At 31.3% G+C, this 24,347-nt stretch overlaps 1 protein-coding gene across 1 annotated transcript; it reads right to left on the bottom strand.

Annotated features, from left to right (window-relative positions):
* Positions 1 to 1,315: 1,315 nt before the first annotated feature.
* On the bottom strand, positions 1,316 to 6,201 carry LOC105788327 (phosphatidylinositol 4-phosphate 5-kinase 4). The gene is made up of 8 exons (XM_012615174.2): positions 5,021 to 6,201; positions 3,645 to 3,812; positions 3,234 to 3,399; positions 3,025 to 3,141; positions 2,645 to 2,838; positions 2,282 to 2,412; positions 2,108 to 2,168; positions 1,316 to 1,783 (listed from the first exon to the last, which is right to left on the bottom strand). The coding sequence occupies exons 1-8, from the start codon at positions 6,199 to 6,201 to the stop codon at positions 1,495 to 1,497; spliced, it is 2,307 nt and encodes a 768-aa protein (XP_012470628.1). The 3' UTR covers positions 1,316 to 1,494.
* Positions 6,202 to 24,347: the final 18,146 nt, after the last annotated feature.

The following is a 24,347-nucleotide window of genomic DNA, read 5'->3' as shown; positions in this document are numbered from 1 at the left end:
TTTGTGTATACTAGTGATGTTACAACTAGTTAAGTAAGTTAAACTTAAATCACTTCTTGCACTATTTATTAATTGTCGATTACACTCTAGACAAATACTTCAAAGACATGGGAAATGTTTTCAAATTACATAACCAATTCTTGTGTCCATCTTTATCTTTATTTTAATTCTTTTTATGTGTCTGATGAGCCTATTAACTTTTTACTTAATACAAATTTTTAGACAAAAAGTATTGAATAAGACCTACTTACCACTTAATATTGAAAATGTCAAGTTGGTTTTATTTTTAAAAGAATTTATATTTGAAATAGATGATCAATTTTTCATGAAAAGAGTGAAGTATTCAAATTATTATATTTAATTTTTTATCCAAAATTATAGAAAATAAAATACTATATCAATAAAAATAAGTTTAAGAAATGCATAATTTATAAATAAATTTTATTTTATAAAACAACATAATTATATTCGATACTTAATTTGATTAATTTATCAAAAAATTTAATATAAATTTAATATTTTAAATTTTAGTAAAAAACCAACACTTAAATTTTTATTTTTAATTTAATTTTTCATACAACAGCTAACAACAAATACGAAACTCGACGTTTACAATACTGTTGCAAATTAACATAATGCTAAAAGAGTATTAACAAATACTCCCTAAAATTTTGAAAATATTTATCATTTCTTATTTTAAGAATTTTAATTGTCCTCCATTCAATTATAAATTGCAATTTAAAGCATGAGTTGTTTATGCATCACATGCATTAATTCTATACTATCAAACTAAATCTATGCTTTGAAAAATTTTAATTGGTGAATAAAGCAACTATAAGGATGAATTATGGTACTTCATTAGTCAATTCTTTCTTATTGCTCAACTTCTTTTGTTCAAAAATTAAATCCAAACATGAAATTCGCTTTATTAATTGTTAAAAGGATATAAGCTTAAATATATAATTGTTACTTAAATTATATATATATTTTTAGGTACTAAATTTTTTATCAAAATAGTATCTAAACTATAATTTTATTTCATTTTATCCAAAATTATTATCTCATCCAATAAGAACACAATATGTGTTATGCTTTTATCAGATGTCGTACACCTTTTGAAATTGATAAATTAAATACTAATTTTATCAAAAGAAGTTAAATAATTAAATGAGAAAAAATATAGTTTGGAGCCAATTTTATAATTAAGCCAAATGTATATAGTACAACAAATATAGATTTATATTTGCAAATTTAAACCTTTTCTTTTTCTACTATATACTCTACAAGTTCACGTAAAAACGTGACATTGTCTTAATTGAATCCAATAAATAAATGAAGGCTGGAAAAATAATTCAAACACCAATAATTGGTGCTAAATTTAGTTACAAGACACGTTGTTGATAACAATGGCTACAACAAAAATTGCGTTAATTGGGGCTTCCCATAAATCATTAAATCTAGCTCCATCCACACACTTAGGGAATATATAAATTTTTAAGTATCTTCACAAAAAACTTTAAATATAAAATCTCGAAATCGTTTAGAATACTGCTTCGGATCCACAGCTGATATAGAAGTAGGGTCATATTGAATGGATTTATATGCATGCTCAAGCCTCTTGGTAATATCATAATCTTGTAGTATGTCAATTATGCCAAAAAACATTATGACTTCATAACACTCCCCTGTTTGTTCTCCTACAAGGTGAAATACCGATTTGGGTTTTCTTATAGTTCTTTCTACTTTTGCTGGCATGTTAGCACCCAACTTTATGGTACCCCACCTGCAAGTTCATTTGGTTCTTAATATACAAATGCAAATTAAATCTTCCTCTCTTCGAATGATACTAAGTACGAAGTAGAAAGTAGTTTCTCTGAAATTCCCCTTTGTTGTTAAATATGTGATGCTTGAAATGATTTCTATTTGTTTTCATAGTAATGAATGATTAATATAATATCTTTATCTTTGGTAAAACTTTCGTTTACTATAATCATGTACATGCTAATGGATAACTTTTTAAAACTAAATTAGCTATGAAGAACTATGGCATGATTCAGACAAGAAAACTGGAATATAAGAGAGAGAGAGTGAGAGAGATATTATTTACCTTTTAGGATCTAGAAAATGTTCCTCCATATCTGGTGGAGTTGATTCATTCTCATAATTTCCTACAATAGAGAAATGAAACATATAAATCAAAAGAAAAAGTTACGAGTGGAGAAGTATGCACTTAATTAACCTAAAAGGAAAAAAAAATGAGTATTATAAAATAAAAGATAACCAGATGAACTTCGCCTTCCGCAAGGAACGAATTCTCCATTGGCTGATATTTCCTTAAAATGAATGCCCACCAGAAGACTGTAGTCCATGGTCCTCTCCTGTTCAAGAAACTCACAATCCCTATCTATTTGCCTGTTAGTAAAAACAAAAAAAAAAATTAATGCAGTTGGTGAAGGAGGAAAACTTTAAAGCAATACTAAATTAGTTTTTTATTCATGGATGATAGGAGTATGAAGTAAAATTAAAGAAAAAAAATGATAACAAGAATTAGGTGCTACATAATTACTCAATATGCTTCGTTACTTTAGCCTCGAGCTACTGGAATAAATCAGTTTGAAAACAAAAAGAAGAAATTGTACTTTACCAGCAAAACTCTTCAAACCAAGCTTTTTCGAGTTTGAATATGAAATTCAAATCAAGGTCCTTAAGTATTGTAGTACTGTCGATCTCAGACTCAGACTTATCTGTTATGCGTCCTAGAGAAGATCCTTTTAAATCAAAGCGTCTATGAATTGTATACTCGGAACGTAAAAGGTTTCCCATAATAATGAATCGTACCTGGATTGTCAAGCCTATCAATTGCATCCTTTAAAAGATTGTTATAGTTTATTAAAAATGATTTCTTACAACAGTTACAACATCAATTTATGCAACTTTCTTTACTAAAATAAGTTCATTAAAAGTTTATTACTTATTTTTTCTTTGTCAATACACTTTAACAAAATAAATTTTAATTGTACTGACCTTTCTTTGAATCGGCCCAGTTAACTTTACGCAGTGCAACCCATAATATTTAATGACCAAAGTGTTTTCAAAGGATCGAACATGATTATAATATGCAAAAAGCATCCTTATAAACACCTATAGAACAAAGCAAGTGTAGTTATTAACTTGGATCGGCAATAATCAACATTACTTTCAAACTATAATAGATGTGAAAGTACATAACTTACTTTCACTTCTGACTTCTTCATTGTTTTTATCATATATCGATCATCCTCTGTCAAGTAAAAAAAGCTCCCACTTTTACCGGGGGAAGATAGTTCTCTTAGTGCACCATTTCCACATATAGATATCATGTAATCTGCAGGGTCCACCTTGAACAACTTCCTCAAAGCCCTTTATACATACGGTGATATGCAGTCATTTAGCACGCATGATCTTAAGGAATTTTAGATGAGAATCTGAAAATCTCCAACTACTATTGACATCAAGAAAGGTACACTAAAAAAGACAAAACTTTGATTTTGGTATTTATTGTAAAAGATCATAATTTATAATAATTTTGTTCACTTCTTTTTAAAAATTACTTGCCAAATATGCATGCATTAAAAAGAATATCAATAATGTATATAATGCCTTACCTAAAAACTACCGGACAATAATCCTTCCATTTAAATTCACAAGATTGATGCGGTGGAGTGTACTTGCTGCCTTCTGTAGGAAATCTTGTCCAAATTTTCTCTTTGGGATCAAAAGCTGCCGCCTTTAGATCAAGAGACGTTGCTGGAGCAGGTCTTCCAACAGAATGCCTGTGTCATCTCTCCCGACAATGTTAATGTGACAAATTCGCATATGATTACTAGATGATCTAATTTTGATATAATTAGGAAAGAAAATATTGATAATAAAGCATAAAGTAATTTCATGTAAAATTAGTAGAAAAGGAGAATAAGGATGTTCTTCATATTGGTTTATCAAGATTTATGTTAGAAATAGTAAAAAAATTTTGCCAAAAACAAAAAGGAATATTTACATATCTAGTAAAAAATAAATAGATAGATTACAGAGTATAAAATGTTTTTAAATCATTTGTTCTTTAGTATAATTTTATTATCTGTAATTCTCATTAAAGTAAAGGTATGACACAAATTTATGGAATATATGGTCAATCAAATCATTAGACTTCCAATCTCTGATCCAACTTTTGAATCAATTGATTCAATAATATTAAATAAAATATGCATGTGAGTAAATCATATGATTTTTTTTTTATGTAATAAAAAGAGTAGAGCAATACAAAAGCAGCATTTAGTAAAATGATATTGTACTTCTAATATATGTGGCACCTATTGGATGTGAAATCTCTTAAGTCAAAAACCTAAATGGACTAACATAGAATAACTAACAGCCCTAAATGCTTTAGCTAACTAAATTATATACACCGGATCATTTTTTAATTTTCATGTTTTCAAAATTTTCACTTTTAATAAGAAACAAGGTTTCCAACAAGGGTGGGTAGAAGAGCCATGGGACTGTCCCTCCAAAATATGGAAAATTATCATTAAATTCTTCAATTGTTTTAAAATTTTATTTAAATCTCTTCAAAAAATTTTGAAATTTTAATTAAACTTTAAAATTTTCAGAAATCCGCAAGTCCTCAAAAGTTTTAATTTATTTTTGAAAATTCTCATCAAATAAAATTTGAAGGATCAACTGCTCAAACCCTCCGCACTTTTGCAGAGCAATTTTTAGCATGATTAAGTATTATTGTTTCATTCCATCATACTCAGTTAGAATTCATGTAAATAGTTATTTACAAGTATATGTACCATAAAAGTTGTTCTATAGTCTTCCAGAAGAACTTGAAAGACATACCGATTTACAAGTATATTTTGTTGCCTTGTTAGGTACAATTTGGTTAAAGTGGTTAGAAAATTATTTAAACATCTATAATATTGTTGGATACGATAAAAAGATCAAATTTAAAATAGAAAAATATAAAGATAGAGAATGGCACCTGATTCCCAATTGTAGATTGAGCATAAGTTCATAGTTCTTGTGCCCTCTAGATATTGTTTCACCTGGTCTTTTTCCCAGTTTTGGCACTTTCAATGGTAATTCGAGGTTAAACTTAGGATTTGTATCATCATGTTGATGTTGAACTTGAACACATAATAACTCAGAATCCAAATCTCTCCTCACTTCCGTTAAATCAGTACTATCATCATCACTCTCCCACATATGCATTTTATCTGGCCTTTCTATGCCTACGCTTACCCTCCCATCAATCGACAACCTCCTTGGATTATCATCAGTCTTTGCTGAATACCATGCCAATACTTTTTGGGATGGCATAATCGAAACATTTTCGCTTGGGCAAATCTTACAATCAGCCAACTCAATATAGACAGTTTGAGGATCCCATTCAAGATTTGCAGCCTGGGAGGACTCTGAAGGATAGTATGTCCCATTTTGCTCATCCGGATCCTTACTCCAATTACCCACATAAAAGCTTCCATCTGACCAATAATAAGTTCCATTTCCTTTTGGCATACCATCTTCCCACTGACCGTCATATTTATTCTCATTGCTCCATACAAAAGTACCGGTTCCACAAATCATACCATTCTTCCACTCTCCTATATAATGGTTTTCATTTTGCCATTGATATTTCCCAAGCCCTTCTTGCAAACCACGACGCCATTCCCCATCATACCAATCTCCATTCGGATAGAACCTTATGCCATGACCATGCTTAAAGTTCATCACCCATTGCCCCTTATATGTATCGCCGCTAGGTCCAGTATATATACCAATCCCATCAATATATCCACTTTTGAACTCCCCTTCATAAGTAGCACCGGATGGCCAACTAAACCTTCCTTTGCCCATAGTTTTGCCCCTATGCCACTCTCCTAAGTACATGCAACCATCGGTCCATAAATATTTCCCTTGTCCCTCGGGAAAATTATCATACCACTGCCCGGTATAATAATCCCCGTTTGGTAGAATTTTCTCTACTAAGTATGGCTCCCCGGATATATTATCACTTTTATCATTATTATTTTCAAGATCATCATCCGTTGCATTTGCCATAGTTATTGTCCCGAAAATGCTGTTTGCGCGCTTTTTGGCAGCATGTGTTTTGCGCACGGTGGCCTCCCATGCCTTCAGAACACCACTTTGCTCTTTGTTCATTGTGTGCAACCGTTTGCATACGTTACAGTCAACAAGATGCTTTTACACTGATAATTTGAGCCTTATTATGATTGTATGCAAGAAAAGCATGACTACCCTGAAAGAAAATTGTCATACCAAAATGGCTTAATGACGCAGAGAACTAACTATAAAAAAAAATGATGCAGAGAACAATGTAATAAGCAAATTGTATGAACCTTACAATGTTCTTCCCTTCTTTCTTGTTTCAATGAAGGAATCAAAGAGTGATTGAACCAATGAATTATTTTCTTCTTAATCCCAACAGAATAATTTCCAAATTTTGTGTCAAAATCATTTTCTTTTGAAATTTTTATGGGATAAATTTTGTGGTTAGATTACTGAGAGTCACAAGTAGACCGTACAATCAGCGTAAATGTCTTTTTTAACAAATAATGTGATGATGTGGCTATAGATCTTTGCATTACAATGTTTATAATAGACTACATGTTAAAATCCACGAAATACTCCTGTAAATTGACAACATCTTGACTCTGTATTTTGATATCTTGCCTAAAAAAAGTCAGAGCGGGAACCATAATTCTCTCCTTTATGATTCAAAGGATGACTTGTTCGTCCCCTACAACCCCTAAAAGCCCTGACATCTGGAGGGACAAACGATACAACGATGCAAGTTTTTCTTCTTTTATTTTTTTTTTCTATTTTTGGAGTTACCTTACGTTCATGCAAATCATAGTATATATCTTAAGTTTCTCACTGAGGTCAACAGTCTAACTTTTTAATTTATTGACATATGAAATTTAATCTTTTAACAAAAAATAATTTTAAATATTGGTAAAGCAATAGATAGAATTTCAAAACCAAACATTTAATCAAAGTTAAATCCTGAGAAAAAAAAGTAAGTATTAATTTTATGTTATAAACTAAAAGACATAAAGAGAATGGGAGAGCAAAGAGAGAGTGTATTTTATTGATCAATGAAAATATTTATAAAGTTTCTCCAAAGTCTCTATTTATAGGCATAAGAAGTATAAATGAAGTAGAGATCTACTTCTAATGACCATTAGAATTTAAAGCATATCAAAACTTATCTTGATCTTGATGGACATCCACTTAATAAGATATTCATAACACTCCCCCTTGGATATCCATTAGTAGATAATATGTCTCGTTAAAACTTACTAAGATAAAAACCCTGTGGGAAAAAAAAATTCCTAATGAAGGAAAAAGAGTACACATATCTATGATACGCATAATATGTTGCCTCATTAAAACCTTACAAAAAAAACTCAATGGAACAAAACCTCGGTTAAAGGAAAAGGAGTACAGTGCGTATTTACTCTCCCTCATGAAAACATCACATAATATCTCATATTCTATGTATTCAATCTTGAATACTAGCATTTCAAATGACCATTTGAATGTATTTGCTAAGCATTTATATCAACATTTTTTTGAAAGTCATGAGTGAGGGAAAATTTTGAGGGAAATATATTTTGATCTCTTCAAGAGTTTCAATAATAATAATCATAACAAACATTAATCATGATCCCACTATAAAAATACAAATAGGAATTTTGGATCATTTTATAATCATCTTTCAACTAATATTGACTACGTCAAATTACAACATATGTTCAATTATTTCAATTCATATAAATGAAGATTTTCTCGATAATTTTAATACGCTTTTGGCATTCTAAATCCTTCAAGGATTTTAATATAAACTTTACTATATAGTGATTCATAAAAGGTTGTAACAACAATCATTAGACAAGTTAAATCTTCGTAAATTTTAGTTTAATAATATATCTAAAGGTTATTGCATCCACCACAAAAGAATATTATACCTTTTCAAAATTATTGTCGGGACTTAGCAAAATTTAATATTTTATTTAGCAAAATTTAATATTTTATTCTATTTTGCAAAACTACTTCATTTGCACCCTTATCGGCTTTATACATTTAGATATTTGGACTACTAGTCCAAAACTCCACAAATTTAATTGTAATTGACTTGCGTCTTTCTATTTTGACCAATTTATTCCATATCTATATTTCTCAATAGATATATTCAAGACCATCATTTTATTTCATTATTTCAACAATAATATTGCATGCAAAACCATTGTCAACCACTTTTATTATTGGTTCGACATTTTCTTAAATTGACATAACTTATCAATATATCTTATTTTCACTATTTTAATCTTCAGTTTCAGGTACCTGAATCCTTCTGGAATTTTACTTATTAGTTATGTCTTGGGTCTCTTTTAGGGCACCCGCCTTCAATATATGACCATCTAGATTTATTATTTTCTTTTATGAGAATTTTCACATTTGGAACTTGTAATGAGTTATTGTCGCGTATGAATATGATATGAGAATTGTGCAAGAATAAACATCGAATCAAGTAATAAAGTGATAAGTGAGATCATCTCCACAAGGGTCGGGTTAGGTATAGAAATGGTCAAGTTATGATAATGATAAATGTTATGGCAAAACCGAGTTAAGTATGCAGTGATAAATTGAAATAATAAGGATAAGTTCAAAATGTATACTGACTAATATTGGAAAATGCTAAGGCAAATCAAGAATAAAAATGCAATGGCAATTACGAGAATAATCAAGTGAACAAATAAATAACTAAGAATGATATGGCAAAGATGCTGCGACAATGAGTTGAAGGTCTATGATGTTGATTTGGAAGGTTGGGACTACTAAGAATCTATCCTTACTTTCAGTAATGTCTCAGCATAATTGTACTTAATCTAGTGCTTAGAAGAAACCTAAAGTGATATGCTTTTTTCGAGAGCAAGGTCTCAAGTTACCTGGTATATGTCTACAAGCCTTATCATGGTACCCTGCACTGTTTTTTCTTCATTCTATACAAACGCTACTCTATGTCTAAAGTCTGCTATGAGTATTCGGTCGAATACTCACTTGTATCATTCAATTTTGATCCAATTAATCTAACTTTTTTAGAATTCGATTTAGTTTATGAGCACACTACAGATTCATCTATGTCTAGATAATATACGCATACATTTAGAAAATAAAAACAATTCAATGAAACGGTAGATTAAATAAAATATATGCTTCAACCATTATAGAAAAAAAAAGTTTCATCATGTAATCCCAACCCTATGAAATTTAGCTCATGGATTGGTGATTAAAATTCAAGTTTGAAATAACATCCAACACCGGTTTGATCAAATTAATTCATAAAAGAACAGATTAAGAAATAAAGTAAGAACTTCAGAAGGTGGTTGTCGCCAAATCAATCTGCTCTCTAGCAGCACAGTGTTCTGTGGTGGCTGAGAAAGACTGTATTCGGGTTCCTCTTTCCTGTCTCTACTCAACCAATACCCTCTATTGTTGCGTTTGGCTCTCTCTCTCCTTCCCTTAGGGCTTCCTCCTTTAGCTTTTTATAAGCATTTCATCCTAAGGCAACTCCAGCAGCGCACAACACCCTCTTTTTTTTTTAGGCAAATTTTTCTGGTACAAGTAGAGTTGGGCTGAGATTGATATGCGTTGAATGTTGACTCGGTCATCCTCTTGAATTGCCATGGCATTCAAGGTGACAAACTGTCAAACCTTTTTCCCCGACAAACCTTTACTCCTTTATTTCTTTCTCCCTAGCTTGTACTTGCCAAACCACCAAACACAACCCTTTTACATGCAATGAAAAGTATCTAACATGTAAACACAATCCAAGTTCCTAGTGCAAATGATAAAAGTACTAATAAAATGTCCTAAAATATAACTCTTTTCAAGAGTTATCACACCCTAAAACCTAAGTTATTTCTTGTCCTCAAGCAAAATGTGCATAAATGTGTGTATGCAATAGTATTGCCAGTGCATGTACCTATCTTGTACTTTTAATCTATTCGAAGACCAATGTATGCATCAGTTCTCAGCCATCTTCTCTCACTAAAAACCTGTTCGAGTTTCAAAGGTTTGATTTAATAAAGGTAGTGTAGAAAATTGCTCCCTAAAAATAAGATTTTCTAAGTTTCATATATGTTCTGGCCATTGCAAATATCTCCTAACTTACTCAGTTCATTTGTTACCCAAACTCAGGTCACTTCTGCTCTAAGCATACTTGTACAAGCTCACTTTTTTTAAATAAAATATATGTATATTAGGGGATTTAGCATGTCACAAAATTCTTTAACTTGATAATCACAATGGAGCATACACCAAATTACCTAGTACTCATTCATGTCACAATTTAGAAAGAAATCACTCTTGAAGCTAAGGCTTTTGACTTAAAAGATGGATGGAGCAAACAACTACCTCCTTAGCTACTCAGCCCATTTTTATAGCGGAGTGTCCCTAATTTATTTACTTTTTATTACACACTCTTACTTAAACTCACCTTTCTAATCAACAACACGAGGGAGCAAACAAAGTGGTGTTGACCTATTCTGCAATTCTAAGCATTGGAGTGCCTACTATCCTTTAGTTAATAATGTCAAGGTAAAATGGCTGAATTTGGTTTCAAAAGACCTTAAGTTCATTAGAAGATACTCACTACAACCTGAAAAAAACTGAGTATAGAACATCTAAGTTTTAGGAATTAATTTTCCAAGCAACCAATCGTAAGCTAAATTCACCTAATCCACTATCACTTGTTCAAGGTGTATTGAAAAATCTAAGTTCATCATTAAGCATCATAAGTACAAAATTGTACTCCTCATAGACAAATAATACATAATAGTTACATTTTTGTGGCAAAACAGATTCAATTGAACTAAAACGATTGTACTAAAGTGGTTATACATACTAAATATAAAATGCAACCTAAATGCACAACACACCTCCAAACCTAAGGGATGCATTGCCTTCAATGTATGACAAATATATAAGAGAACAACTAAAAAGAGAAATGTATGCAACAAATGCCATGACACAAGGAAATGAGATGCAAGATGCATGAAAGAGAGAAAAAACTTAGCTGGCTTAGACTAGCATGTAGATACCTCATTCTGCCAGACGAGTGAATTTTTGGGTACTGACCTTGTACCGCTGTTTCCTATTTTTAGGGGTCATTTCTTTCCCCTCATTGTCAATCTCCATTAACTCATCGATCAGACAATTAATGTCACAGTCCTATGCAGATACGAGAGCTGGTGACGAAGGTGGAACAAGGTCTTTTCCTTTGGTGGTGGCACTGGTGGCAGTATCATCCTTTTCTCATTCTTTCTCCTTTTCAACATTTAGGGATGCCGTCTTTTTGGGCTCTTAAGTAGCAGTTTGAGTAGGTGCCTCGGTAGCAGGTTGAGTGAGTGCTTTAGTAGCAACTTGAGTGGGCTCCTTAGCAACATTAGTAAATAGGAGCAAGGTGACTGGGAAGAGAGGAAATTTTGGCATTGGCTTCATAAAATTATTTTGAAGAGATTTCCTTAGATCCAAATCCCTACTCTTCAAATAAGCCCAATATTCAACTTACTGTTGTTTGGCCTGTGCCATCTCCTCAGTCAGGTGAAACTATTAGATTTCAAAAAGGGACATCTCTGCTCTAAATGCTTCAAGAAGTTCAATATTCATTGTTCAAGAGAGCTACAAGAAACTGGAGGTACTATCGTGGGAGTATGCACAAAAGAGGAGGTGGTGGCATGGCTATGCTGAGTTGCCCTGGTAGCATATGTGCCTTGGATCTTGGCAAATATGGTCCTATTCAGTCCATCTTTGTTAGGGGTAATATCCTCCTCATTGAGATGGACTTGGGCAATTCGACATAGGGCAGTAATAAGTGAGGGAAAATTTAACCTACCCACGTTCTTCTCAGCACACCTTTGTTCTTCTTGAAAAATGATCCTCCCGATATTAATCTTTCTCCCTTTTATAATGGAGTGCAGCAAAAGCATTCGTTCTTTCAAAACAATGGTATTATGTGTAGACGGCATAAGTCAACTTCTCAAAAAATGATACCAAATCTTCCCAATGGGCTTCAACAAAGCCCTCTGGACAATATAACATTCCTAGCTGGAAACAGTCCATCGTGTGCCCTCAATACATAAATCCTCTAATATATGGTTTAACCCCTCAATAGTAATACTTTCAGAAAACGACGTGTGTTCGTCCTGTATACTTGTAATACCAAACTGTGCATTAATATGGTCTTCATCAAAAGGAACAGACGTACCTCTTACATAGATAAAAGGGGAATCTAGAGAGTTATCATATGCTTAAAACTCTCAAACAAATTTTCCTAAAACATCTTCAAGGTGCAACCAAAAAAAATTCCACTCATGTTTTTCTAGTATTAAAGATACAAATTCATCGTATCTCACATATGGTTCATCTTTAAACAAGAACCCTTGCTCAAAACAAAAAGGCCGCTTTACGATATTGGTATTGTATCTTATGGCTGCGATAACGTTAAAGAATGTCTTTGGCTGAGTAGCACGAACCCTTGAAGACCCGGTAGTTTTGACGTGAGCTATTGAAGAAGAATGAAAGAAATCATAGAGAATGTGGGCAGTTGAGGAGAGAAAAATAAGGGGATAGTGATGATAGTTCAACAAAATTGAAACGTACTAGAAAGGTTGTGTGATGTGGAGGAGGAAAGAAGAAAACTAAGAGGATTTTGGGGGGAAATGTAAAGTTCCCTAATCCCAAAAAGTTTAACTTCCCTTCTATAGGCTCGCCCAATAACAAAATTGGCCAAACTAAAAAAAATCTCCCCTTGGACTTATTTGCCTGGTTAACCTCACGTTGTCCACTACCCATTTTGTCGCAATGCTACAGCAAACTACTCCGAATATCGCAACTGCTTAGTTCACATTTTTATTCTGCCTCTCAAAAGCGTAGAAAATTTTTCAAAAATTAAAACATAAATGAAAAAAATAGTAAATAAGTACTAAAAATAAAATTAAGTAAAACAATTGAAGAAAAGAAAGATAAAAGAAATTGCTCGCTCAAACATCTCCGAGATCAATGGAGTGTTTGTCTCGATCCACATGGGCACCCCAGTAGTGCTTTAAGCGTTGCCCATTAACTTTAAATATGACTCATTTTCAAGTCCTTGATATTAACAACTCCATAAGGATACACTTAGGCTACTTCAAAAGGACTAGACCAACGAAGACTTTAATTGACCTGGAAACAATTTGAGCCTAGAGTTAAATAACAACACCTGTTGTCCAGGTTTAAATTGTCGCAACATGATCAACGCTTGGTATTTTCCTTGTACAACTTAGCATTCTCATATGCTTGTGCTCGGAACTCCTCTATTTCATTCAATTCTAACAACCTTTTATGGCCAGCAGTGACCCAATCCATGTTCAACTTCTTAATATCCCAAAATGCTTTGTGCCCAAGTTCAACAGGAAGGTGACATGGCTTGCCATAGACAAGCTTAAAAGGTGACATCCCCAACGGAGTTTTGTATCTAGTATGATACGCCTATAAAGCTTTATCCAACTTAGTAGACCAGTCATTACGAGTAGGATTCACCATATTTTCTAAAAAAAACTAATTTCTTTTCTTTGAAATTTTAGCTTGTTTGTTTGTTTGGGGGTGATATGTCGTGGCAATGTTATGTTTCACCCCATACCGATACAAAGCATTAAAATGAGACCCCTCATCACTAATAATGGCTCTAGGCGTACTAAATCTTGTAAAAATGTTCTTGTGTAAAAACTTAATTATTGACCTTGCATCATTGGTAGGAAGAGCAACAACCTTGACCCACTTAGACACATAGTTCACTGCTAATAGTATGTATACCTTGCCCACTGAGGTGGAAATGGACCCATAAATTCTATTCCGTATACATCAAACAACTCAATCTCCAATATACTTTGCAATGGCATTTCGTGTCTGATCTTAGATAGATTCCCTGTTCTCTGACAACGGTCACAAGACTAATAGAATTCATTAGCATCCTCGAAGAAACTTAGCCAATAAAATCCTAACTAAATTACTTTGGCTGCAATCCTCATCCCTCCAAAATTTCTTCTATATGGAGTTGAATGACAATGTTTTAGAATGCTATGTATTTCATTATCAGGGACACATTTCCTAATTATTTGATTAGCACAATGTTTAAAGAAGAAAAGTTCATCCCAATAACAGTGCTTGGCATCATGAAGGAATTTTTGTCTTCTTTCATTTTTCAGATCGGATGGCAACACACCACTTACTAAATAGTTCACTATGTCAACATACCAAGGTAATGATGTGGCAACTAACAGATGTTCATTTGGGAATTCTTCTTTAATAAGTGTATCGTGACTACCTTCACTTGATTCTCAGTCTCTTTTGTATCTCTAATTTCCAAGTCAAACCAATGAAGCAAAAATATCCACCTAATCTGTCGAAACCACTTTTTGAAAACAAAAATTGAGTCGACTTTTATTTTGAAAATAAAAAACGGGAGTCACCACCGACATTTTTTTAAGGTTTGATCGGATCACCTTGCAATTCAATTGTTTTGATAAAACGTTTTGATTTTATTAAAACTATAATTTTGGTCTACGAAATTTAAGAAAAACGGGTTCGGGAGTCAGTTACATGCAATGAAGGATTAGCACCCTTGTCATGCCCAAAATTGGTACCTAATCAATTAATTATTTCTTAATGTCGAAAAAATTGAAAATTCAGAAAAAAATTTAAAAAATATGATCCTTTTAAAATCACTGAAAAATTTAAGGAAGGGTGCTCTTCTCATTAATCGAGAAAAAAATTACGAAGGTAAGAACCTTCTCCTTTTTCTTTTATTATTTTCGCATATATAAAGAAAAAAAGTAGCAAATCAAAGAAAAAAATGAGAACAAAAAAAAATCAGAGAATCACATCTTTGAAAAACTAATGTGTATTTTTTAATGCTTTTTTGTTTGTATTCAGTATGTGTTCCCCCTTTACAAATTTTGATCAGCTCTTTTTATAGCCGAAACAAAAAAAAATGAAAATACCGAAATTCCTATTTTTTTTTACATTTTCTTCCTATTTACTGTCAATCTGTTATACATTGTTGCTCCTTTCTTTGCTGTTGTTATTTATGTTTTGCTGCTTGCTTGTTTGTCTTTTGTAGGTGCATGGAGACACGATGACGTGGAGGTGCAACATGTGCGGAGGCCTAGTTCCCAGCTGCGGTGCAGACTGTTCCAGAAACCCTAGGGGTTTCTAGAGATTTCAAATTGGGCCATTTCGATTTGGGCTAGGGTTTAATTGGGTCTAGGATAGTATTGGGTTTAGGATTGTGTTAGATTTTGGGTTTAGGTTATTAGGCTTTGGATTTTGAGCCATACGACCTATTGTAACTGGACTATTATGTTTATTGGACTTTTTATTTGTTTTTTCATTTGATTTATATTTTTTTGTTTGTGCGGGCCTGGGCAGAATTTGGGTTTTATATAATCAACCTTGGCTTAGCATCTTTCTTGCTTATTAAATACTTAATAGTAAAGTGATTTGTGTAGAGTATGACCTTTATACCAACTAGATATGGATGAAACTTATCGAATGCAAACACCACAACCAATAACTCTTTTTTCATGGTAGTGTAGTTAAGCTACGCTTCCGATAAAGTTCTGCTAGCATAGTATATTGCTCGCAGTAATTTTTCTTTCCTATGCCCCAATATGGCTCCCACAGCATAATCGTTGGTGTCACACATGGGTTCAAAAGGTAGTATCCAATCCGGAGCTACTACAATTGGTGCTGTTATGAGTTTTTTCTTTAACTCTTCAAAGGCTACCAAAAATTGCTCATCAAAATTGAAAGGTTTATTTTGCTCCAAAAAAGTACACAAGGGTTTAGATATTTTTGAAAAATTCTTAATGAATCTTTTATAAAAACCTGCATGACCTAAAAAACTTCTAATACCCTTGACATTGGTGGAAGGAGGCAATTTTTCTATCACTTAAATTTTTACTTTGTCCATTTCAATTCTTCTCTGTGATATCCTATGCCCAGGACAATTCCTTCATGAACCATGAAGTAACATTTCTCCCAATTTAAAACAAGATTCGTTTCTTCACAACAACCCAAAACCAATTCCAAATTTTTTAAGCAATACTCAAAATCATTCCCAAACACAAAAAAGTCATCCATAAAGACTTCAAGAAAGTTTTCCACCATGTCAGAGAATATGACCATCATACAACGTTGAAAAGCTACCGGGGCATTACATAACCTGAACGACATCCGTCTAAACGTGAAAGTACCATATGGACATGTGAAAGTTGTCTTCCCTTGGTTATTAGGGGCTATGGCAATCTGATTATATCTTGAATAACCATCCAAAAAACAGTAAAAAGCTTTCCCAGCTAACCTATCCAACATTTGATCAATGAATGGTAGGGGGAAATGACCCTTTCTCGTTGCCTTGTTAACCTTGTGGTAATCCATACATACTCTCCATCTCGTGACAATGTGAGTTGGTATGAGCTCATTGCTATCATTATTTGCCACTGTGACACCTCCTTTCTTTGGTACACATTACACAGGACTCACCCATGAGCTGTCTGAAATCAGTAAGTGATGCCAACGTCAAGCCACTTAATAATCTTTTTCTTGATAACTTCTTTAATGATCAGATTCAGTCTTCGCTACTGTTCAATGGAATTGCTAGGGAAATCCTCCAACAAAATCTTATGCATGCAGAATGCAGGGCTAATTCCCTTTATATCAGCCAGGGTCCATCTCAATGCCCTTTTAAATCCCTGAAGAACTTTTTATATTAGCTAGGGTCCATCCCAATGCCCTCTTAAATTGCCGAAGAACTTCTAACAACCTTGCCTCTTGCTCGGGTGTCAGCTCTGAAGAAATTACTACTGAAAAAGTACTATTGTCGCCCAGATATGCATACTTCAAATCCTGCGACAAATGTTTTAACTCCAATGTAGGAGGTTCCTCTATAGAAAGTTTAGGTGGGTCGAAAGGTCGATTTGATAAATCCAACGGTTTAAACTTCTTCCCTGGTCTATCCACCATCTTCTTGGCAGCCATAAATTCACCGAACTCCTCAAAACTTACTGTATCACCCTGCTCAAGCAAGTCTTCTTCACTATCAGAATTGTTGTGGTAATATCTGGTGAATTCCTCCATTATTTTTTCTATTAACCCAATGGTGTGACATTCATCATTAACATCAGCACGTCTCAAAGCATCAAATACATTGAAGGTAACTTGCTGATCACTTACCTTCATGGTCAGCTCACCATTCTGTACATCAATTAAAGTTCTGCCTATAGTAAGAAAAGGTCTTCCAAGAATAATTGACATATCTTGGTCAGCTTCACATTCTAAAATAAGAAAATCTACAGGAAAGATGAATTTATCTACTCTTACCAGCACATCTTCAATTTTACCTTCTGGATGCGCGTAGGATCGGTCAGCTAGTTGCAACGTAACCGTAGTAGGTCTCGCTTTTCCAATTCCTAGCTTTCTGAAAATAACATATAGGCATTAGATTTATACTCGCCCTAGATCACATAATGTTTTACCAACATAATAATTTCCAATTGAACATGGGATAGTGAAACTCCCTAGGTCCTTCAACTTTGGAGGTAATTTATTTGTCAATATTGATGTGCATCCTTTAGTGAGAGCAACAGTCTCAAATTCTCTCAATTTGCGCTTCTTCGACAATATATCTTTCATAAATTTTGACATAATTTGTAATGACCCGATAGTCAGGGGTGTCAAAAAGTGCATTGCCAAAATTCTGTTCTCGTAAATCGGACTTGTAAATATTTTTAATAAATATTTATAAAGCTAGTTGTGTAGTTAATTAGGTTTCGGTTAAGTGAATTTACTTGAATTAAAAGTAATTAGGTATAAGGACTAAATTGTGTATAGGGTTAAAGTTGAATTATAGATTAAAAATTAATTAAAGGGCCAATGTAGTAATTATACCTATGTTATAAAAAATGTTATAATATTAAGAAACCTTAATAATTAAGTAAATGTATATATATGTATTATATTATAATAATAAATTAAAGTATAATAAAAAATAAAGAAAGAGAACATACAAATTAGAAAGAAAAGAAAGAAAAAGAAAAAGAGAAAGTAGAAAGGAGAAAGACGCACAACATAGGGACTTTTAGGGTTCAAAGTTCAATTGATTAGTCAATTTAGACCCTTTTTTATAATTTTTATGTTTTTGGGATCTCGATATCTAGGGCAACCCAACCCATGTCAAAATTTTAGCAATTATTAAGATTTTAAATGTTGCTATTGTTGAATAGTTTAAGTCTTAGGGATTAAATTGGTAGATTTTTAAGCTAGAAATGAAAAAATGATTAAATTGTAAAATAAATTGTAAATTTTGAGTAATAGAGACTAAATTGTGAAAAATTTTAAATTTAGGGGTTTAATTTAAAATAGGGAGCTAAATTTAGGTGAGTCTACCCCAACATTTTTATGGTTGTTTTAGGTTGCCTTAGATGAGTCTACCCCAACCTTTTTTAGGTTTCCTTAGACGGTTCTACCCTAACATCTTTTCGGTCGAGTTTGATTGTGTCTAATACAACCTTTATAAATCTCGCGTAGGCATGGCCTAACCTGACTATTTTTCAGTCACCTTTAACTGGGCATGAGCCAACTCTTTATAAGTCAGCATATGAATGCTTTATTCTGACCTTTTTTAGGTCATTTATTTCCTCTTATCCCAACCTTTTTTAAAGGTCGGCCTTGACTAGGTCTTTGTCAACCCATCAATAAAGGTTGACTTATGTTGACTTATGCCAACGTTTTTTCAAAAGTGTTGCGACACCTATGACAAATGTACTAAAAACGACCTTTCCGAAAACGTCGGGAGAAGCGTCCAACACCTATGTCAACCTTTTTTGCGTCGTCTTAAGTCGAAAAAAGTGTTGTGGTAGGCCTATTTTTTTGTATTGTATATAGTATTTATCTTACCATTTTCTTTATTTAAATTTAATTTACTTTTTTTTAGTGAAAAAATTAAAATTAAAATTAAAATTAAAATTAAAATAACTAGATATATATAAATTTATTAATTTTTAAAAACGCTAAAAGAAATCTATATAAATGATCATAGGTATAAAATCGTTTTCAATATAGTATCTCAATTTTATCTTTTCTTAACATAGTTTTTTCTTTATTCTTATTTTCATTTTTAAGAAAATTATTTTTATTTCTTTATCTTAATATAGTACCTTATATTTACTTTTGACTTCCATTTTTTCACTATAGGAATATTTTATATAATATAACATACAACTATATTCTACGGAAACAATTTATAATTATTTAAATTTTTATTTGTTTTAACTAATATGTTTATATATTTTGTTTATGTTTTTCTTGATTTTCACTAATATTATTTATATTTTATAGAATACTGAAGTTTTTTATGGAATTGTCACCAACACTTTTAATTTTTTAGAATTAAATTAAATATATAATATTAGGTTAATATAATTTTTCTTTACAGGTTTGTCTTAAATAATTATTAATTATTATTTTATTTAATAAATAATGCTCATAATGTTAATGAAAATATTCAAATTAAAGGTGCTTAATTATATTAAATATATATGATTTTTATGAAACTATTTTAAAATACCATACTATTTAATAATTAAAATACAATTATTTTTTACCAAATTATCTAAACAATATTAAAAATCATGTTTGGTAAATATTTTAAAACAAAGGGTTTTAACACTAATTGTTACCTTATTTGAAAATTAGTTTTTAAAACAGTAATTATGTTTTAAAATACTATTAATTATTTTACAAAACTATTCAATTTTTAAATTACTATTATTTTTACCATACTATTTTTAAAAATTTAAATAGTTTTATTTAAAAAAGGTTAATGTGAAACTTCATCATCATACTATAAATAAATATTGAAATTCCCCACTATTATTTATTTTATTGGTATTTTCTTTTTCTTTTTCAAAATAAGAATAAATTTTACACTCAGTTTTTATGTTATTTATTTTTTCACCAACTTTGATTTTTTAATTAAATCCTATCACTCAATATTAATTTGGATGATTTGAAACTAAATTTATCTTTTCTCTCTCTATATATAATGTGGTACATAAGCCCATATTGTGACAAGTGACACATCCTTATTTTCTTTTATAATTTATATTTTTATCTATTAAAAATTTTAAGTAATTTAAGAAAAAGTTCAAAATTTTAACCAATTCATTTTTATTTTTAAATATAATATATTTACACAAAATACAATTTTGAAACTAAAATAATAATAAATGAGAACTAAAATATTGATTAAAACCATTAATTGATTCTAATAATTGAAAATTAAATAATTAATAAATAAAAATAAATAAAATTATTAAAACTTGATATTTTTCAATTTTAAATTAAAATTTCATGATGAATCTCTAATATTTTAATTATTTATAATAGGATTTTAAATAATATATTAACCTTCCTATAATTAAAAATATTTAAATATCACAGTAAAAAATACTAAAATACTAATATCTCAACTTTCCTATAATTAATATTTTATTTAAATCATTAATATATAATTATAAATTTATTGAAATAATTTTAAATAATTATTTTCTCCATTAGGATCGAAATAATATATCAGTTTAAATATTATTTAAATAATTAAATCATTTTAAATATAATTAAAATCATTAATCTGAATTACATGCACCCATTAACATTTTAACTGTAAATTTTTTAATAGGATTTTAAATTTGCATCCCAATAATTAAATTTGTAACGTGGATTGTAATTAAAAATAATATATTTTAGTATTTTGAAAATTATAATAAAATATTATTTTAAAATATTTAAATAAACTAGATAAATCATAAATTTCAAAATATATTAAAAAATTCAAGTTTTCTTCATATTTCTCATTTAATGATCATCCATATATATTAAAAATATTTAAAATAGATCATAATCCACTAATTTCTCATTTGATTTTGATATTTTAATTTAGAATATAAATACAACAAATATAGAAATTTAAAAATTAAAAATATTGACGATAATTTAAGTTTTCTATGGATTATATTGAGATGTATTAATTTAAAAATTCAAAAATATGTTGATGATAATTATCCATATAAAATTTATAACACCCCACAATATATAGGGTTAGATTTAATAATTAACTAAAAATGATTTAGTCTCAATAGTTATGAGCTTAGTATATTCTCTAGAGATCCTTGGTTTTATGCACTCCTCCATTTTGTTTTCACTTTATTTTTAGCAAACTAGAATGAAAATCAAGCTTAAATAAATATTAAATAGTGTAAAATATATTAAGTGTATGCAATAGCCTAATAATTAAGTATTTTCCCTTGCATCTTAGGTTCAACTCATGCCAAACTTTTCTCTATGTTTATTTTTTTAATTTCGGCAAGAAGGGCTAATTACCCAATCAACCCTTAAAATTTTGAAAACCCTAGCTATTTAAACAATTTTCCTAATTAGACTAGGATTTTGCTTCTTTTTCCAATTCTCTTAGAATTCTTTCTCCATATTTTCTACTTCTTCCCCCTTTCTTTTCTTTCCTTTTCTTTTCATCAAAATTTTGTTCCATTGTTGAAAATCATTCTTGATTACCCCAAATTGAAATCTATTCTTGATATCAACTCATTTTTCAATCGAATTCATAATCGCAAATCGAAACATCCTTCAAGCGTTGCCAAGAAACGACAACTTTAAAATTCTAATATTTAGATCTTAAAATCCTATAGAATTTTTTTCACGTTAATTTTTAAGATTGATTACACGATCTTTTACAAACTTTGCTTAAAACCTTGATAATCTCGATAAATCTTGAAAGTCGTTATTAATTCTTATGTAAATCCCATTTGAAGGACCCATTTTAGGTTCCCTAAATCAGATTCGAATGTGAGGATCGCCACTCAAAACATCGATAACAAATGTGTGTTCTTTTACAAGCGAATCGGGGCAAAATCGTGCCTAGGATAGTGCTACACGGCCTGAACCTCTCCACAAGGTCTGCCACACAGTTGTGTCTCCCTTGCATCTTGATTTTACAAATTCCACATGGCCTAAGTCTGTTACACGGCTTGGCCACACTATCGTGTACCACCTCCACATAGCCCAAGGCTTTTCACATGGTCTGGTCACACGGTCGTCCCCTAATTCTCAAACTTTATAGTTTTAGCCTAGAATTTTATGTTTTGTTCAATATAGTCCTTGATTGATTCCCAAATTGTTTTAATGCTTAACATTGTTCAATTAAGTCCCTAATAGTATGATTTATGTTAGAATCCATGATTGACTGAATTAATTTGGTAATTATACAAATACTTGCATGAATCATGAACAATATATATATGACCATTGCATCTATATTTGCGATCGAACATACAACATGCCTTATATTATTGTTAATCCGAACACATGAAAGCATGATTGTTGTTACTAAATTGATTTGTCTCAAATATATTAATTGCTACAGAATCAAGCTATTGTGAGCATACTAACTGCTACTATATTGTTGTGTCAAAAGCATATCAAATTCTATTGTATTGATCTGTTAGAACTTGCCATATTGCAATGCATAGGGTGAGATGTTATGAATGGAGGAAGTACTGATAGTATATTTGTATTTAATTTTTGCTGTGTACCCACAACCATAGGTAGATTCCATTTGCGACATTTTGTTGTGCATTCACAACCCTTTGACAACTATTATCTGCAAGCATGTTGTGCATCCATGACCATTGGCAGATTTTACTTGTAATATCTTGTTGTGTACTCACAGCTATATGCAGATTCCATCTGCGGCGTTTTGCTATGTGTCCATAGCCATTGGCAATAAAACTGCAAACTATTTATGGTCAATCTACATTCTAGTGTGTTGGAATTGATACTTTATGGCATCTATGAAAGCATGTGCATAAAAACTTGGAATTTCTAATAGTATATATATGCACCTACATATTTGAATGAGTTATCTATGAAATTTATATTTTGATATTGCTATTGTGATTTCTTGATGCTAATAATGCCCAAATTAAGAACTGATATTCTGAATTGCTACTTTGTTGTGAATATTTTATGCATTATTGTAACACCCTAAACGTGGCCAAGTTGGTTTGACCCGTATTTGGCGAGCTACATTAGCCACTGAAGTGACTCTCCATTTACTCTGAATTTAACCACCAACACACCACATATATACAACATAAAATGTGTTAAGTTATAACACAGCAGCGGAATAAAAATATACATAGAATGTAAAACATGTGAGCTTATCAAACAAATAGAGAAAAAGGTTCACATAACAAAGTAACACATGACTTCACATAACAACATAAAGCATGAGTTTGCACAAAAACATGGGTTATCACAACTAAGGGTTCGCATGCATAATGGGGTCGCAAACATATAAGGGTCGCAATAGAACTAGCTTGTATGAGGGTAAAAGGCATACTTATACAATATGACACACATGTAAGGAGAAATAAGGAAACATCAAACTTTGTTTATACTAAAAAGATGAAATTAACATGGGTTTAATTCATGATTGCACAAAATAAAATAAATCAAGCTTAAGAAAATTTGTTCTAGTAATAGTAGCAACTATAATAAAACTAAGCCCACACAATTAATCTCATCGCCTTTATCCTTGAGTTTGCTAGGGTTTATTTTACATTCTTCCTTTCCAAATAGTTGATCTATTCAGTATCCCTACAAAATAGTTAACAGATCATACCTCCACTTGCTAATCCCCCATAGAGGGATTAGTTCCCCATGGCCTCTATAGACAATATAAAATCGATATAAAGAGAAAACATGCTAAACAAATCGATAATATAGAGTTTAGGAAAGAGCCTGATTGTATTAAGATTGATTGTGAATCCATAAGGTTTAATTGTCTCCACAATACAAATCTCTCAAAATAGAACAAGAACGAATGAAAATAATCTAACCTAAGAAAAGAGAAAACTAAACTGAAATTAAAATACTAATTCTAGGCTAAGTGAATGGTGTCCATAATATGTGACAAAGAAGCCTATTTATAGATTTCAGGTGGTTGTCGTCCTTAACCCTAGGTCAGTTGCCATTCCAGAACTTTAAATTTGATTATGCGGACCAAAAAGCCCTTCGCTCGTGTTTAATTCCCATCCAGAGTCACTGTCGCGACACACTAGGCCCTGTGTTATGACATAGTAGTCAGTGTACTCCTCTTGGGATATTTT

The sequence above is a fragment of the Gossypium raimondii genome, chromosome 2, assembly GCF_025698545.1.
Source record: "Gossypium raimondii isolate GPD5lz chromosome 2, ASM2569854v1, whole genome shotgun sequence".
In the NCBI taxonomy this organism is placed as follows: domain Eukaryota; kingdom Viridiplantae; phylum Streptophyta; class Magnoliopsida; order Malvales; family Malvaceae; genus Gossypium; species Gossypium raimondii.
Note: the sequence above shows the minus strand (reverse complement) of the source record. Positions and strands in the feature narration are given on the sequence as shown.

What these genes read in the sequence shown, in the direction of transcription:
- LOC105788327 (XM_012615174.2), bottom strand. Translation starts at nt 6,201, where the DNA reads ATGAACAAAGAGCAAAGTGGTGTTCTGAAGGCATGGGAGGCCACCGTG. An exon ending in TATTGTCCGGTAGTTTTTAG is followed by an intron (nt 3,400 to 3,644) that starts GTAAGGCATTAT and finishes GTATGTATAAAG; the next exon opens with GGCTTTGAGGAAGTTGTTCA. An exon ending in TGAAGAAGTCAGAAGTGAAA is followed by an intron (nt 3,142 to 3,233) that starts GTAAGTTATGTA and finishes TTTGTTCTATAG; the next exon opens with GTGTTTATAAGGATGCTTTT.